Source organism: Danio rerio, chromosome 8, assembly GCF_052040795.2.
Source record: "Danio rerio strain M-AB ecotype USA chromosome 8, GRCz13ab, whole genome shotgun sequence".
NCBI lineage: Eukaryota > Metazoa > Chordata > Actinopteri > Cypriniformes > Danionidae > Danio > Danio rerio.
In genome coordinates this window covers 51,996,479-52,015,000 of record NC_141028.1, presented here as the reverse complement: position 1 = coordinate 52,015,000, position 18,522 = coordinate 51,996,479, and the positions used below count along the sequence as shown (strand labels likewise).

Here is an 18,522-nt window from a genome sequence, read left to right as displayed (position 1 = left end):
CTCGCCCTAAAGACTCCATTGATATCTTCAATTGACCATGCCACCAAGGTAAACAACGGTATCTCTAACTCCTGGATATCTACATTGCAGCATAGTTCAGCTGCAACCTTGATCGAGCACCTGTCTTTTTCTTACCAAGTGCTCCTTCAGATCCTACTTAGTTGGTTTAGTGGTGTTTGATCAGGGTTGTTGAGCTAAACTCTGGATATCCCATTTACAGATCTCTAGAATGTAAACAGTGACTTGTAAGTTCTTATGTAATAAATAAAGATAACTCGTATGGATTTAATTTTTTCAAATGGTCTTTATGTATAGAAATCTGCAACTATCCATGTCACTTGGAAAAATCTCAATATAGATAACTGTAAACATTGAATAACATTCTGAAAAATATCTAACTTGCCATTGATTGATGAGAACTTGCATTTAATTCAGTTTACATTCACGAGATTTGTAAATAAGTTCGGACTAGTACTTTAGTAATTTAGAGATATCTATAATTGAAATAACAGTAAAAAGTAGATTGCGATAAAAGATAATAAATTGTTATGATGTAATAGACTACTCAAAATCCAATTAGAGATATCATTAATTGACCCTTTTGTCAAGACAATTTTAACATGTTTAACGGTCATCAGCATCTTAAATCCTTGAGATTTTATTATTTAGATTTATTTTTTTTAATGTATGAATATTTATGCATACGTTATATCATCCTTGCATCAAATTACAAAAAACAAATTACTGCTTATGCGAGGCAATTCAAATGCAGCGTCTATGGGGACAGGACAGTAAATTTGACGTAGTTCTCTTTTCTGGCTACAGTTATGAGTCTCACACAATTTTGTTCCAAAGTCTTGATAACACCATCTCGATTGTTGCTTGATCGGATATGGATACAGTTGGAAGTTAATGAGAATTATTTAAATTTTTTAGGAAATTTCCCATTTATTGTATTTTATTAATGTCTACCATCACTCCAACCCCAATAGTCACAGTAATGTAAAAACAGTTCCGTTCTTTGTTATCTATTAAATTACCCAATAAATTGTATTTTTGAACACCTAGCCCCAACCATCACAGTACTGTAAAAATATGAATTATTGTTATACAGCGTCATAAAAAAAGGCTGCTATATTGATATGCATATCACACTTCCGGCCGGCCGCATATCCGATCTAGACTTTACCCACCATCTCTGAGTTTTTCTTTTATCATTTGAGCAAATGTGATCGTAAAAAAAACATTTATTGTTCTCTCCCATTTACTGCACTCCAAGCTAACCCAACTATAATGACTTTCGTACTGAGAAAGCTGGAAATGTGAAAAGCAGGCCCAGATTGGCTAATCGGGAGCACAGGGAGAATTCCCGGTGGGCCGGTCCGTTTTTTGGCCGTGAGGGCCGGTGTCCCTAGCTGCTTGCACTCTCAGCAGTCGCACTTTTTTTCATATATTGATTTATTTGACCATAGCTTCACTCTTTTTATTTATTATTTTGCCACAGCGCCGCTCTTCTTATTTATTTTCTCGCATCCCCGTAAGCAAAATGCACTGCAGCCTGCAGGTTAACTAACGTTAATGATGACGTAACGTTAACTATCATCATTCAACCCCAAACAGCGAATTCGAATAATTAATATCAATGAATAATACACCTGCTCAATGAAAATCAGATGATTTACTACATTAATAAATCAGACATAACTTGATCAGAAATCTAAAAAGGGGAAAAAAAGATTAAGCCATCAATAGAAAGTAATACTGTGTCTTGCAGCTCACAGTCTAATACTATTTTTTTCTCGTTGCATTAGAGTTATAGTGGACCAGTGGTAAACACGTTGTGTTACTACGCCATTCGACCTGTGTTCGAATCTCACATGGAAAATTAATATAATTTTTTTTTTTCATTTTTATTGTTAAGACATATAATACTGTTAGGGCTTTTAAACATTTGAATTTTTAAAGCAGCTGTTTTCTTGAAAAAGACGTGATAGTGTAATTAGAAACTGAATTGGAAATGACCTTATTTTAATATAGTCAGTCGTGAACTGAGGTGGGCCGGTCTGGCTTGAAACTCCAGAGCTGAAAATGAGTCCCAATCCGGCCCTGATGAAAAGGGTCCATTTTTTTTTTTTTTTTACAATTGTTATTACAGTTGGAGATTGCCAACTTAAATAAAACAAGCTAAATGCTAATTTGAAATCTTTATCTAGAATTAGGCTAGTATACAAATCAGTGACAGGTAAAATTGAAATTTGTACTCATTTGTAGATTCCCGAAAATAATTTTCAATTGAAGCCAAATGGAAGAATATGACGAATCACAACAGCATTGCAGATATCTTGAATATTACAGCTAATCAAAATAATGTTGTAGATTTCTTGAGTGCATATTATGACTATTCATTATCACATGATGTTGGAGCCATTTGTGATATTAATATATATTTATATTTTCTTTGTTGCATGATTGAATAAGATTAATAATATTATAAAGTATTATTCTGTGTCACTGATCGAGTGGTTTAGTGATATAGATTAACTCCACCTACATGTCACGTCAGCTCACCTGCTTACGGAAGGGCTCACAGGTGATGGGTGATCAGCTGACAGGAGTAGCGGGGAAACAGTTTTTTGACCGTGTTTGTTTGTATCATTTGTAAGACAAATAAAATTAATTTTGAGATATAAATGCTTGGACGCGTCATGAACATCACTGCTCCTGTCAAAATGGCTCCGTAGTAACTAGATGATGCTGGAGACCGTTATACATGATGTCCACATCTTAACTGTAACTATGATGGGTCAAAACTACAAAAACACGAGGGCATTAACGCTAAAAATGGCTTGCTATAATTTTTATTATTGGAAACATGCTTTACAAATCACTCAAAAAGTTGCAGAATGATGAAAAGCTGTACTTACTACTTCTCCAAGCAAGACAACATTTTCTCCTCTGACGACAAATATCCCTCGAGGTATGTCACCAAATTTTTTACCTACATGGATACGTTCAACTGTCTGATGCAAAACTAGATTGGCTGTGAAAGGAAAAAAAAAAGTGTTAAAATATAATTGTAGTTTTGCTAATAATAAAGAAAATAAAAAAGCTCACAACTCTTTTTTTCATACCATTCCAAACATGACCCCATTGGGAAAAACAAACAAACAAAATAAAAACATTTTGAATACAGGTATGGGCTGAAAAACAGCAACCAGACATTTTACACATTGAACAGAATTTTATTTAAGACCTCCACCTGAACACCACTTAATATTTTGAAGTAATAATAAAAATAGGCTAAATTAACGGCCTCTTTACATACCAAACTGATCTATACTTCTGAGGATGCCAATTAACGTTCTTCCATCTCGAAGCAGTACAAGGTGTTTTTCTGTGAAATGAAAACATTGTCAATCACAGGAATACCTTTTAACTCGAAGATATGTCAATTTCATCACGTGATCACCTAAAACACCTGCATTAAGGTAAATTAATCGAACTAAATAACTAGATAACTGGATGAGGCTACATAAAATAAAGGTAAGCTTGCGGAACAATAGAACAGAGCGTTAAGGTTATACTTGTCGGTTTACCACTAACATGACTTTTACAAACGCTCAGGCAGCCTAGTTAAACATCATTACAAAAAAAAACAGTCTCGCCGGTGTTCATTCACTCGAACACATTTCCTTATTTCGCAATTAACTTACTATCGATGTCCTCGATGAGGCTCGCGGTCCCTGGCATGTAATTCATTATGCTGACATTTGGGAATTGTTTTTTAAACACAAAGTATCAAGCCATGGACTATTTCAAACGCGTATCCTTTATTCCACAGGATGTTACGCAGAACCAAACGCTTCCGGTGCAAATTTAACCATTTCGGTTACCAATGGTTCAGGTCCATAGATATATATACGTTCAGGTCCCTTCGTATTTTTGTTAGTGTATTTACGTGAACTGACGACTATAGTTCGTTGTTTTTATTGAAAATCATAGATGATTATTTTGATGTTAATAATAAAACTTTGGAGCAAAATTTGTTTATTAATTTAATGATAATATATGGGAACAAAAATAGTCCAATTATACAGAAACCCTAAAAGACACACACACAAAATAAATAAAATAAAAATGAAATAAATAAATTAATTAAAAAGCTATAACAATGTATGCAATTTTAAAATCTTTTTCTTATGCGATTTTTTTTGTTGTAATTTCTATATCCCCTTATTTTTATTTTATTTTGTGTTTGTGTTTTTTTTTCTACTGATGTTCCTTTACTGTACAAAAATGTAAGCATTGTATTCCTATTTTTTTGTATGCTATTGTTCTCGTTATGCAAATAAAATAAAATAAAAAATCACAGATGATAGTGGTTAGATTACACAATTTGTTTGCTATCCCATTTACTAATCTGTTTGAGTCGGATCTTTAAAAGCAACCCGTTCACAAACCTTTCTCTCGAATTGACTGAACCACAAAAGATTAATGCAACGCACAGAACAGTGAAATTACAATGATTATAAATTATTAAATTATAAATCATTGTCCACGTTTATTAGTGTTGAAATAGAAGACTTACTGTATGGGCTGTATGTATATATATATATATATATATATATATATATATATATATATATATATATATATATATATATATATATATATATATATATATATATATATATATATACATATATATTGTTATTATTATTGGTTTTTGCCTCCTTTATTTTGTTCTGAATGTCATATAAATATCGTGACGTTATTTTATTATTTAAGCAAATTAGAACGCGAACATTTTTGTAATACTCTTTCATTCGTTTTTTTATTATTAATGCAAGAATGATACATACAAAACAATGCTTAGGTATACAAAGAATGAAAAGTATAAAAAATTATATAGATACAAAAACTCAATAGATAAAACAACAGAAAAAATAATAATATTACAAATAAATAATGCTAGGCCATCTCACAATAACTTATAAGTGTCAAACAAATACACGGTTTTAACAGCTTTTTTTGTTTTCACTCTCCTTAATGGTATTTTTTATACTTATTTAGTTATTTAAGTACCTCTTAAAACAGGTTTATGATTGCTAAATTTACATCGATGAATATGAAACTTTGTAAGTATAATCAGAAGATTAATAACATAAGTTTCAATTTCCAACTTCTTATCATAGTTGAAAAAAAAACATATTCATACAGTAAAAGAAAATTTCAACACTTCCAAAATTTGACAGCACTTCCATAACCATTTTGTATACAAACAATGGCAGAAAATATGAGGTACTGTTTCTGAGTATAATGAACAAACTGAACAATTGACATCCATGTCTTCGATAAATCTGGTTAAAAAGCTTAACAGGGTAAAATTTTTGTAAAATCTTAAATGATACTCTCTCATACGTTGCGCTCCAAGTTCACCAACTATGACGAAATCCCCTGCTGAGGAATCCGGAAATGTAAAAAGGGTTTTGTAAATATATCGAATTACCAATTGATTGCATTTTATTAACGCCCACCCGAACCCTAAACCTAACCCCCACAATAATTATTGTTGCTCGGTAATTGCATTGTAATGAAATATTAATTATTTTTAACTTCCGGCCGTACATGGAGGTGGCGTGAACAGCGTACATGTTTCCTATTGGCCAGTTGAGCTGTCAGTTAAGGGGTCGGCTGGTGAGTTGAAATGAAAGACAGTGCCGTGCTTCACCAGTGTAACACAAACATTGCAAATACATACCGTGGACGCATCTTGCTGCAGCATCTTGTGAAACGTGGTGGCGACAAAATAGTCTCTTTTAAGTAAATCTGTGATTAAAAGAAATTAAATTAGGGCAAAAAGAGTTAGTGGCGTTACAAGGAATGGCTTTCGATTCAGCTGGCAGCGACAGAGGCAGAGGTGAGGCTTCGTGGATCATGCATCAGCAAATGCAGCCTGAAACCAAGTCACCCTGGCCTTCAAGTTACAAGTCAGAGAACAATAACGTTAACTGGAACAACGGCATGGTAAGTCCTTTGTTTACAGATGTCGTCGAGGTATAAACACACACTACAGAAGCCGTTACCGCATTTCTATCATTCATGCGGCAAAAAATCAACTAGCTGGACGCCACTGACTCAGTAAGGCCCACTGGGTATGTTGATAAGTCGTAGGGTAAAATCACATGGTTTGTTTAACGTAATGTTTCCAGGTAAAGGCATACTGTATAACTGCGAAACACTAAAGTGTTGCGTGCAAATTTCATTGATGACACCTTGGGTTTAATACTTTTAAAGCATACAGATTTTTTTTTAATGGAATGTGTTTTCAGTAAGTCTTTTACCTTATTCTGAGCATAAACAATTAACTCACTGATATTGTGAAGAATATATGTTTATATAGCCAATTTCTTAGTGCAGGTCAACACTATCAGATTGGTTGCTAAAATGCAACCGTGTGTGGATCAATTTGGACTCGGTGGTTCTGAAATCTGACCCCCAGGACAAATTGCACTGCCCTTTGTGTGCATGCGCGTCACACGGTTGAACTTCGGGTGAACGCGATCCCTGTACGACATGTATGTTATACATGGAGTGTGTGTGAGTTTATTAGAGTTGTGGAGCGTTTAAAATATAATCAAGTTTATTATTTGATGTGCTAATGCTAAGGATTGTACCTTCAAAGTAACATTTAAAATTATGTTTGAAAAATAGTTTTTTTTTTTAAATTTTATTAAACATCACTTAGGCCAGGGCTAAAACTTTTTACTTCAGGACTCACCAATTTTGCAAGGGCCCTCTATACCTTACATTTCATCTTATACTCTACTTCACGTGAAAAGTGTTTCTTTCTATTTTATTTTATTCTTCCTCTGCATGTTCAACTCAAATTCACACATTTTACTTTACATTTTAGCTATTCTTTATTACTTAATGAAAACCATCTACTCAATTCTAACTTTTTAAAATAATACATGAATTAAATATTAAGTACTTAAGCTAAACTGGAATTGGGCGGTTTAAAAGACCAAAACAAAGACCGACTTTCTGGGACGTAATGCACATTTTCAGAGCAGAATATCTTACTTAAGCATTGTTTTTCAGAAAAAAAACAAGTTCACTTAGCATGTTTTTTTAATTTCTGCAAATGTATTGTATTTTTACGCTGTAAAAAATCCAAAAACTTACATACAGCACCTTTAAATTCTTCTTAACTACATGAACAAAAGTGGCTTTTAAACAGAGAACAATAGACCAATTACCAACCTACGTCACACATGACGTCACGCGGGTCCCTGGTTGCAAAAAAAGGCAGGCTGCAATAGGAAAGATGTCATGTTGTGCGGTAAGATGCCAAATTAGTAACTTTTATCATACACCACACTGCTTTAATGCTAACTGCAGACGTCTTGGCTAAAAGGGAGCTGAATGAAGTGACAACCTAATTAGAAATGCTGTACTCTGCAGTTGTCATGTCATATCAGGTAAGTTGACGCTATGCTGAATCAGACACATTACTCGTTTTTGATTGCAGAAATGATTTCAGCAAAAACTGTTACAAAGGTGAATTAAACTGCCGACACTGAATGCTAAGAATGAAACGTGAAAGTGTAAGTTACTGAGGTAAACTTGGTTTCATATTCACACATTCATTCAGTGACAACTTGTGACACACTCCCTATATTGTTTACCACGACACTTTGAATATTCGGTTTGAAATAACCTGCAAGTGTGACTTGAAAACAACATTAACACTGTTTATTTGACTGTGAACAATGTTGTACTGTGATAGTCATTGGCTGCTGATAAGATTTTGGCAGATAATACTTTTATGAAATTATATTATTAAGGAGAAAGTCTGAATGTGCGAATATAAAACTAACTTTACCTCTATGTGTAGGTTCACATATCCTGCCGTACAGGTGCAGTTCGTTGTCAGAATGCAGTCGTTTTGCGTGTTGGTGATTAATTACACGGGGCTTAGCTTGTATAACGTTAACTCCGTCTTCTTTCCTTGTCTTTGGCTATGCAGAACCTCTGTTTTTAGCTCTACATAGTGTTAAATCTGGTCATCATGGAGCATTATTTCTTGCACATGACCACACAGAACACTGTTGGCATCCAAAGACTTGTACACCTTTAACTTCTATCTTGTAAAATCACTTGGAGCTTCAATGAGATTGTATGTTTGGGGCTGGATGCTTAGTTATTTTGTCTTATCCAATATTCATTGGGAGGGTGCTATCCAAATGCACCTGTCAGACGAACGCCGCTCACTTTAACGTTAATTTTGCCGAATCACTGTGCTTATCACTGGGTGACGAGCTGTTATAATATGCTGAAAGCATTATGTAAATAATATATATAATGTGCAATTGATATATCTTATTTCTAAGACAACAACAGACTCTGTACTGCATCGGATGTCATTCCCTCGCTGTAAATGCTAGCGCTCCCGGTTTTTTCTGCCACCTCCCTGTGCGCGCATCCTGAATGTTTACAAACATGGTAATTGGTCTATAGAGTAAACATTTTAGTTTGTCTGTGCAGGGGCCTGTTTCAGTAAGGAGGTTCAAACAACTCGGAGTTTAAACTTGAACTCTGAGTTGATTTACCGAGAGATTAAAAACTCTGAGTTTTCAGTTTCAGAATAGCTGATCTGAGTTGGGTCAATCAACTTTGAGTAGACCAACTCAGAGTTAAGCGCGCACACCGTGACTATAAAAAGACATTATCAATGGAGCGCAGATATTATGAGTGACCATGGCAACATCTTAAAAAAAGAGATCACCATTTCTTTCCCCAGCTGAACTTGATCTGCTCATGCAAAGTTTTAGCAAATATGAGTGTATATATTTAAAAAGAAGCAACCATCAGTGAAACAAGGACAGTTAGCCTGGGAAAACAGCTGCTCAAGTTAATGCGTAATTTTTTATTTAAATTATTTAAACATTTAAGTATAATAAAATAAGTAATATAATGTGTGACGTTTATACTTTTTTCTAAACTTTTATACACGTTTATTAGTTTTAATAGATTTAACAGTGCACTTGTGTGTCTGCCTTTTTATTGATCAAGTGATAGAGGTTGATATAACATTAAGAACCTAAGCAGTGCTAAAAATAATTTTTAGACAGAATAATAATCCCTTTAATCTAGTAACAGTGCATGTCGAAGGTTAAGCTAAATATTTATGGAAAAAAGGACACGCCTTGTACGTGACTTTGTTCTGTGTGTGACAAAAATGTAGGCAATAGCTATGTTTCCATCAAAATACAGGCTTACATAAATTTGTGCAAAACTGGAATAATGCCTAAAAGATGCGAATAAAGCAGCGTTTTTATCGAGTCAAAGAGAACACAATTGTCATTTCCTGATTAACTTGCGCCAAATATCAAGAGTAAAAACAGAATTTACTGCGGTAGAACAAGCTGCGTTAATGATTTTTTATTTAATACTTGCGCCTCAGAAGACACAATGAACACGTGGGGGCGTTTGAAGCCAGACGCGGCCGATCTTGACACGCTCCAGACGCTTGGAGGTAATTAATAATATACACTAATACTGAAACAGTTAAGGCATTTTAGAATGGCTAAAACAACATTTAAGATGTTCTACTGTGTGCTCAGTCAGCTGGTTTGTCCATTTACACACATTTTCATCATCATCTCTAACAAACTTTTTTTTAATGTACATACTGTAATTTGTTAAGTGCACTTCGTAGTTTATGCGCATCTTTTCTTATCAAATAAAAGTTTAACCTACTCAGTTATGCACATGTTTTATTATAAATATTTTCAAAAGTTATGTGAATCGTGACGTTTCCATCAATCGTTTTTATGGGCATCTCCAAAATGAGCTCTAAAATAGGTGTGTGGAAATGTAAGACTAATGCTAGAAATACGCTTCATCTTTAAAAAAGGGGAGGAGACCGACAGAAACTCAGAGTTTAGAGAATAAAACCTGCTCCGGACCAGGTTAGATTCACAGAGTAAGTTACCACAGTAACTGACTCTGAGTTAAAGTTACCTTTCTTTTAGAAACAGGCTTGACACACCCTGATTTCTTGAGTTTAGCAAACCTGCCATTTTGAAACCGAAAACCCAGAGTTTTTCTCATTTCAGGGTTAAAATACTCTGAGTTTTCACTTAACCTCCTTTCTGAAACAGGCCCCAGGTCTGTTAGGCCCCGTTTACACTGCCAGTTAAATGTGACCCAATTCCGATTTTTTTTGCCCATATGTGACACAGATCGGATCTGTTCTATGACCATGTAAACACAAAAAAAACGCATGCATTCGGATATTCAGAGATCGGTTTCAGGCCTCCTTCATATGCGGAAATAAATCAGATATAGATTGGATATGTGACAATGCGACTGTCATGTAAACAGGCAGATCGGATTTATTAAGGCATTTCATTCTGTACATCATTAAACTTGCGACAATGTGGTGCTTCTCCGCGGTTTAATAACATAAGGAAGAGCGTATGTGGAGATGACGGCGCGGTAAACAACATCAGAGGAAACAGAGGAGGAAAGTGGTCAGTCGCCACAATTTGCTCCTACCAGACCTGAGACCTCTCTCGTTACCCATACATTCCTCTGAATGGTGGAGGATATACAGCACATGAAAAAAGTGCAAGCTCCAATGACGGCCCTTTCCCACCTCCGCCTCAAAATAATTTTAAAGTTGGGCAAACTTTGTGTTGTAACTTTTGCTTTTTGTCGCTATTAATACACTCACTGCGGCTTCACATAGAACAACTTTATTCTCTCCAACACCAGTGCGCAGCACTGCGCACACAGGCAAAAGCTACATCTGCAACTACACACACACACACACACACACACACACCAGGGCCATAGCATTACATAAACTGTGTAGGGGTAACTCTGGACTGAACTGAACCATTCACTGATTTTACTACACTTCGCATATTTCGCAGAGCTAAAAACAAGACAATTTCTTCCATCGTGGCTAGTCCCAGATAGCAGGTAGTAATCGGCCCGAGCTCGGCTGATAACACTCGGCATCGGCATCATTTGTTAGCTCCACGTTTAATGACAACTTGAGAAAATATCCATGTTACGACTGCAACAAAATAATAAGACTATTTTGTGTGGATGGTTAGACGCAAACAAAACAATATTATTTATAAATTGATTGTACATATCATCATGGCACAGATGCTAGAATCTGCCTTTATGCATGCGCGACATCGTAAATTGTATGGGAAGTGTAAACGCATGAATTGGATATGGGTCACAATTAAAACAACGTGTAAACAGACAGGCTAACAAATCAGATATAGGCAACAAATTGGAATTTGGGATCAAGACCTGACAATGTAAATGGGACAACAAATATTTATTTAGGCCGGAACTACAAAACCGAATTTAAAATAATTTTAGTTTTAAACTAGTGGGGTTTAAATCAATGAATGCAAATAATCGTGAATACTGTGTAACCGTGATTTTTTCTTAGACTATAATCGCACACCCATAATTTATAATCGTTGCATCCCTACATTTAAATACCATTTAGAAATAGCATACGTTAGTATAAAATGCATGGTCTTAAAATATACCTATTACAATATTTAGAAAAAGTTATTCTCAAGAAAATGCATTCTGACAATGTGTTCTTTTACTTTAAACTTATCCGACTGTCAAGGCCCGTGCACACCGGGACACTTTTTGCTCGCGTTTTCTGTCAACGTTTAACACCTTGTGACTAAATAAAGGGTGCCAATGTGATCGTGCACACCAACGCGCAAAACGCCAGGCGCAAAAGCGTCATATTAGTTGGCATTCACAGCTTGAATAAGGTCAGCTTACTATATATAGGCCTTGTGATAAAGTGAATGATTATGCGAAATCAGTGTTTGACTCAGAAATATCAGCTCATGCCTTGTTAAATCATTTATTGGGTTATCAGAGATGATCTATATAAGAAACTAGTTATTATATGCTTGGTGTAAGAGTAGGCACTGAGGACTTTTCTATTTCTAATTCCAATTGCATTACCATTTCTGGCCTTGTCACTGGCATATATACTTATTATATCATATGCCTGTAAGCTAGTCAGATTTTAAAACCAGACAGAACTGTTTTATTATTTTTTATTATTTAATCTTATTTATTTTTTTCATTATTTATTTTAGGAATCTCAGTATCCAGGCTACTCAAGTTACTGGTACCCACAGTCACATACAGCAGGGCCCTATGGCAGCTCATACCCCCCTGGAACAGAGGTGAATGGACAGGCATCATACAATCCCCAGGTACAGCTGACTCTTGAGTTCTATGCAGGATTCTCTCTGTCTGTCTTAACATACTGCTGACTTTGCTTTTATACTCTGCTTTGCCATTTTAGGCAATGCCAGCCTATCCCAATGGAGTGTACAATCCAGGGCAATACTCCACGAGTATGCTACATCCTTCTAATCCATTCTACTGCAGTGACCAGGTTCCTTCAAGACAACCTCATTATCACAACCAATCCTGCCCTGAACAGAATGCAGGGGGCTCGACTCATCCCCCCTACCCTGTACCTCACTGCCAAGCGGTAAATTCAGCTACATATAAGGATAATATATGAATGTTAGTTTAGTTTTGCTCCAAGCTCATTTTTATTGGATTTTTTAACCAATTTTCAATCAAAATGGGGTTAACAAGTTTATAGTGTTCATCCCTTTTTACTTTTTACAAAAATTACAATATTATGTCTCCGGAATATGTCTGAAATTTGAGGTCAAAATACACAACAGATAATTTATTATACCACGTTGAAAATGTAAATTTTTGGGTCAGTGGGAATTTTAAATGCAAACAAGCTAGTTGTCTTTGAACATGTCACTTCAGAGAAGCATAACCAGGGTCAGTTGTCAGAATAAAAGCAGCACAAACACAGACAGAAACAAACACTAAAGTTAAGACTTAACCAGGAAGTTTCCAAATGGTTCTTTGATGTAGTTGTGTAGTTTGTTCAGCCTTCGTGCGACCATGAATGAGCCACACACAAATTACCAATACCTACTAGGTCGGGCTGTGCAATTAATCGAAAATCTGGTTTCGATTTCGATTACGGCTTCTAATGATTATGAAAAACCATTAATCGAGATAAATGATTATTCCGTCATATACCGCTTCCTTTTCAGTTCCACGTGAAAGTGACTAAAAGATGTGCTGTAATGTAACTTTTGCAGCATGGGATCCGCATCATTCATATTTTTTTAAGCGCGAAAGAGAATGTGCTGTTGTGTGTGTGCGCGCTGCGCTTAGCCTCAGACATGTAGTGTGTTTGTGTGTGTCTGTGTGCGCGCTCCGCGCGGTCCGCGCTTAGCCTCGGACAGCAGAGCACACGCACATCTAACGCCATCTTAATGTGTGCGCTTTAATGGTCAAATACATGCACGGTGTTTAGGGATTATTCATATTAATGTGTGCTTAGCTCAGCTTTATACATCTTCTAATTCAGTGGTTGAAAAATTTAAATTATCATAAAAACTCACCCTCATGTGAGAACACTGTTCATTTTCAGAACACAAGATATTTTAAATGAAATTTAAGAGCTCTCTCATTCTTTATAGAAGCTTTATTGAAAGTCCAGAAAAATACCAATAAGTATCCTGAAAAAAACATACCGTATGTTTTCAGTAATTCAATCATATTGTTTTTAAGCTACGAGAATACTTTTATGTGCGCACATAAAACACCAATAATGATTTATTCAACAGTTATTTATTCTCAATGTCAGTATATTGTGCATGTTCACTGTGCACTTTATGTGCACTCAAAAGGATTTGTATAGCTTGATAATAGACTGATCGGACCACTGAAGGCAAATGGCCTGTTTGAGGATGTTTTTGGTAGGTTTCTGAACTTTGCCTATGTTGAGAACGTTGCTTTCTATAAAGGATGAGGGTGCTCTTATATATCACCTAAAATATCTTATTTTGTGTTCTGTAGATGAACGAAGGTCTCAGGGGTTTTAAATGACAGGAGGCTCTGTTTCAATGATTTTCTGTGGTGGCACACTGGACTGAAAGTAGCTATGTAAATTTTTGCTTTTGGCATCTGATATTCGTTCAGCAATATTTTGACCCTTAAACTTATACAAGTAAATATAAAATACTACTAGAATATAAAAATTGATCATTATTTTCAAAATATTTAAAAATGGTTGGTATTTTGGTGTTTTAGAGTATGTTGTTAAATCATGTTTGTCATCCTGGATCATTCATTCGTATATAGCAATATGTTTTTGGTAGTCATTTCCATCCATCATACACAATCTAAAGCAGGGGTGTCCAAACTCGGTCCTAGAGGTCCTAGAATTTAGCTCCAACTTGCTTCAACACACTTGCCTGTAGATTGTAGTATATCCAATAAGAGCTTGATTAGCTGGTTCAGATGTGTTTGATTAGGGTTGGAGCAAAACTCTCCTGGACATCGGCCCTCCAGGACAGAGTTTTACACCTCTGATCTAAACTAACCACGCTATAATATATCATAAAGTGTAACTTAACTCTAGTCCTCAGGACCCATCTCCCAGAATGTTTAGACATGAGAAACACTGGTCTAATATTTTAAGAGGCATTTGCAGTTTTGGTTTCACCATTTTTTTTTTTTCTGTCCTCCTCTCAGGCTCCTGGATACCCAGCAGGATCTTACCCACATTACCCAGAAGGATGCCCTCAGAATGCACCTTACCCCAACCAGCAGCCTGTGCTGTCAAGACCCCAGCATGAGGCTTGGTCCCACACTCAAGGGTATGGACCCACACTGCCTCAGCAGCAATGGCCTTCTGATTCCCAGACACCCCATAGCCACTATGGCAGTCATGTACGACCACCTCACCCCCCTCCATGGCAAGGACCCGCACCACCTCCATATGAGCACAAGGTATTTATGATATTTTACTCACAGTACACCCCTTACTAATCTCCCTTTAAATTAATAAGCTTTATAAGATGCTATACAGATGGGGAATAGGTCGTAATGACATGAGTTATTGATCCGGAAAATATGAATCTGCGAATCTGTTACCGAACTTCATATTTCCATCTATTTCAAGCTACGAATATTTGAAATTACAAATCAACAGAACAAAACCGAGATATGATCACAAACTGAGCAGCTGCGATCTATATACTTTACCCCCAGCTGTTTTTCAGTAATTCATAAAGAGCACACAAACATACTGACAGTAATAGGTAACTTACTGTACACTGTTTTTCACTGTCAATGGTGCTAATATTCGGCACAAATCCAACATTTTCCCTTTTCTGGCTGTTCTTTCTATGAATGAACTGTGTAAAAGCACAGTCCATGTTTCCTCGTCGGTTAGTAGCCTAAGGCTATATTTCATTGAACAACAATTAATCTATCAGGCTCTTTGGCTAAAAATAGAGAAATTACGGTTTGATTTGTCATTATTAGATTATTTTTAAATGTCACCTCTCCTGCTGAGCATGAGCTAAGCTGTTGAATGGTTAGCATATGAGGCGGTTAGGCTAAGCTAGCTTCAATTTTGATTGATTTATTCTCTAACCGGTTGCTTATTATGTGGTGAATATACCCGTAATGCATACTGCAGTCTTTTTTTGTCTGGCTTTCTCGGATATCTCACCTATTCGACAAAAATGACATTATATACCTGGCAATGTCTGAAACCGGCGCACACACATTGAAAAAGCTGTGCCAGGCACAAAAGCTTGACAGGCGTAGCAACAATAACTAAGGAGGGCGGGGCTTAGCGAAGGGTCCATTGTTGATATAAAGATTGCTAAAACTGAACTGTAAAAATTACTTAAAATAATTACATTTACAGGAGAGTGTAGGTGTAGGAGGTGACTGTTTTTCTTTCTGAAATCATTTCAAGTTTAAATGTTGGGACATTCAAAGAGAGAATAGGGCATAGGGTGGATAACTGGCAATAGAGTACAACCAAGGGCTATTTTTTTAACTACAGCTCCAGATGTGTAATTCAAATGCACATGTTTGTGATGTAGTTTGTGAATGTTCATTGGAATGATAGATTTGGGAAACAACAAATAAATGAACTATTATTGTAATGTTGGATCTTTCGACCTTGGTTGGCTAACAATAGTTTTTGGAAATGTACCCGAGTAGTGTTTTTTTTTTTTTTTTTATGAAATAAATAATGAATTGTGTTGTTTATCACTGACACATCCAAAAATGTAATTAACTAAGAAAAAAAATTGTTGCATGTAGTAAATGGAAAATAATTAATAATTGTCTTTTTCTCACAAAAACATGTGACTTTATTAACAAACTAGTATTTAAAGGGTTACAATTCAGAAAACTAATGAATATTTGGTAATATTATTGTGATCTTAAGTTAAAGTGGAAAATATTAATATATAATATGTTTGTTTTTTAAGGACATTGACATTCTTTGTCCACTTTTAGGCTGATGAATTACATTTTTTATTTTTTATTTTTGATTGATTGACTAAAATTTTTTTACAAAACCACTAACAATATTATAACAATACTAACACATATAACACTATAAATGGTTATTTATATAATTATATAAATATAATTTAAAACTATAACAACCACTAACAATGGCAAAATAAAATAGAAAAAATGGGGTGTTTGTCTAAAATTTATTTATGAAATTACTCTCTCCCCTTTAGGATCCACCATATCAAAGTCAGCCTCATATGCAACCTAAAAACCAGCCTGCAGGCTCCAGACCACGTGTGAGCACACCAAACTCATCTGCGCTTCCACCCAAACCCACCCAGTTCAGCAGTCCACCTCAAATCTACAAGACTTCCTCTGGCGTTGGAGGACTCGAACCCAAACCTGCCCAAAATGAACAACCTCCTATGTCTTCCCCTCCAGCGTCGTCCATGCCAGCTCCACTAAAAGATAATTCCAGCCTGGCTCGAGTTCAGCAGATTTTGGCCCGAGTTCAGCTTCTTCAAGAGGATGTGGATGAGTTTGTGGGAAAAAAGACAGACAAGAGCTACCGATGCCTGGAGGAACTGTTGACAAAAGAGCTGCTTGAGTTGGACTCTGTGGAGACCTACGGGCAGGACGTTGTTAGACAGGCTCGCAAAGAGGCTGTTCGGAGGATCCAGGCCATCTTGGAATGTCTTGAGAAAAAGGCGTTCTAATAACAGGGTGGATTGATGATGATTTCTTTTTTTATGGTCTTTCCTCATGATTGCAGATTAGGATGTTCACATTTTGCCAGTTTGTTGGATTACATTTTTTGTTGTTTTTGGATTGTGTAGCCCAAATGGTGGTAATGTTTTTTTTCTAGTAATACAGGCACAAAATACAGTCACTGCAGTGCCATACTCGAAACCAGACATTTGCCATTCAACAACAAGAAGCAGTGATCTACTCGGAGGTTTCCTTGTGTAACACCTTTCGGTTTATTGAGTCTACATAGACTAAAGGGATACAACAGAGTTTTTTTGTTGCACATCTTCAAGAATGAGGACTCCACTCATTTTACTTTTGAAATTTAGTTTATTACTGCTATTACACCAATCCATTCTTGATATTATTGTAAAATAACTTTATAACTTAATAAAGACAGTCATTTTTTAATAACTCATAATTCAGTTTCACATATTCATCATTTTACTTCATTCAGTCAACTTTTTCATGAAAGGTGTGATCATATTGGCAGCAAGAAACGTCTATTCTCCACTTTTAGTAGTTGAACAAAACAACCCTCACATTGAAATAAACGCGTGTATCTGCATGAAAAACTTCTGAAATATGTGTGAGGTAGAATTGCAGATCTGTTGAAATGATTGGATTGTGACAAAATCTTATGCGATTACATACAACTCATGGTCTGTCTTCAAAACTCACAGCCTAGACCAGGGCTCTCAAACTCTTGGCCCGCCCTCTTCCTTCCTTCAGCCTGCAACTTACATCTAAAATATAGCGAGATTCAGCCCTCCAAAACATGTTGTTGAACCACTATCATTTAGTATGTTTACATGGACACCACATCAATTTAATCCGACTAAGGTCATAATTGAACTAAAGAGAAATCAAAGACGTGGAGTATGCCACATTATTGAAGTGCTGTACAGACATGTACACCTTAATCCAGGGTTTTTCAAAGTCTAAGGGTGCTTTCACACCTACACTTTTGTTTCGGAACGTATCTCGTTTGCCCAGTTAGCGCGGTTCGATTGGCATATGTGAACAGGGCAATCGCGCTCTGTTCCGCGCCAAAGTAATCGCTCCGAGATCGCTTGAATGAGGTGGTCTCGGCTCGATTGAAACGAACCCTGGAGCGGTTTGATTACAGTGAGAAAGCGATCCGATCCGAGCGCGGTTATATCACAGTGTTTTATGGATATGTAATAGGCTTACGGCTATATGAAGAGAGAATTATGAGTAGGGCGGGAAGTTTCGCGAGTCTCCGGATGCCCGCAAACAAGTGATGATCTCCCGGTAATCTCGTGTCTCTCTCCCAGTCCTCAAATAGGCATCATCGCGCACCCTTCTCACCCC

General features: G+C 36.1%; 2 protein-coding genes across 2 annotated transcripts in view; one reads left to right on the top strand and one right to left on the bottom strand.

Moving 5' to 3' along the window:
• The window catches only part of lsm1 (LSM1, U6 small nuclear RNA associated), a 5,039-nt gene extending 1,188 nt beyond the window's left edge, over nucleotides 1-3,851 (bottom strand). The window contains 3 exon segments of the mRNA NM_001003551.1: nucleotides 2,925-3,040; nucleotides 3,326-3,394; nucleotides 3,714-3,851. Coding sequence (NP_001003551.1) covers nucleotides 2,925-3,040; nucleotides 3,326-3,394; nucleotides 3,714-3,759 — 231 coding nt within the window. The 5' untranslated portion in view covers nucleotides 3,760-3,851.
• Nucleotides 3,852-5,740: 1,889 nt separating this feature from the next.
• bag4 (BAG cochaperone 4) lies at nucleotides 5,741-17,605 on the top strand. Its single transcript, NM_001256729.2, is given in 5 exon segments — nucleotides 5,741-6,027; nucleotides 12,165-12,284; nucleotides 12,377-12,568; nucleotides 14,650-14,907; nucleotides 16,671-17,605. Coding segments are annotated over 5 exon segments (1,200 nt in total). The 5' UTR covers nucleotides 5,741-5,883; the 3' UTR covers nucleotides 17,157-17,605.
• Nucleotides 17,606-18,522: the final 917 nt, after the last annotated feature.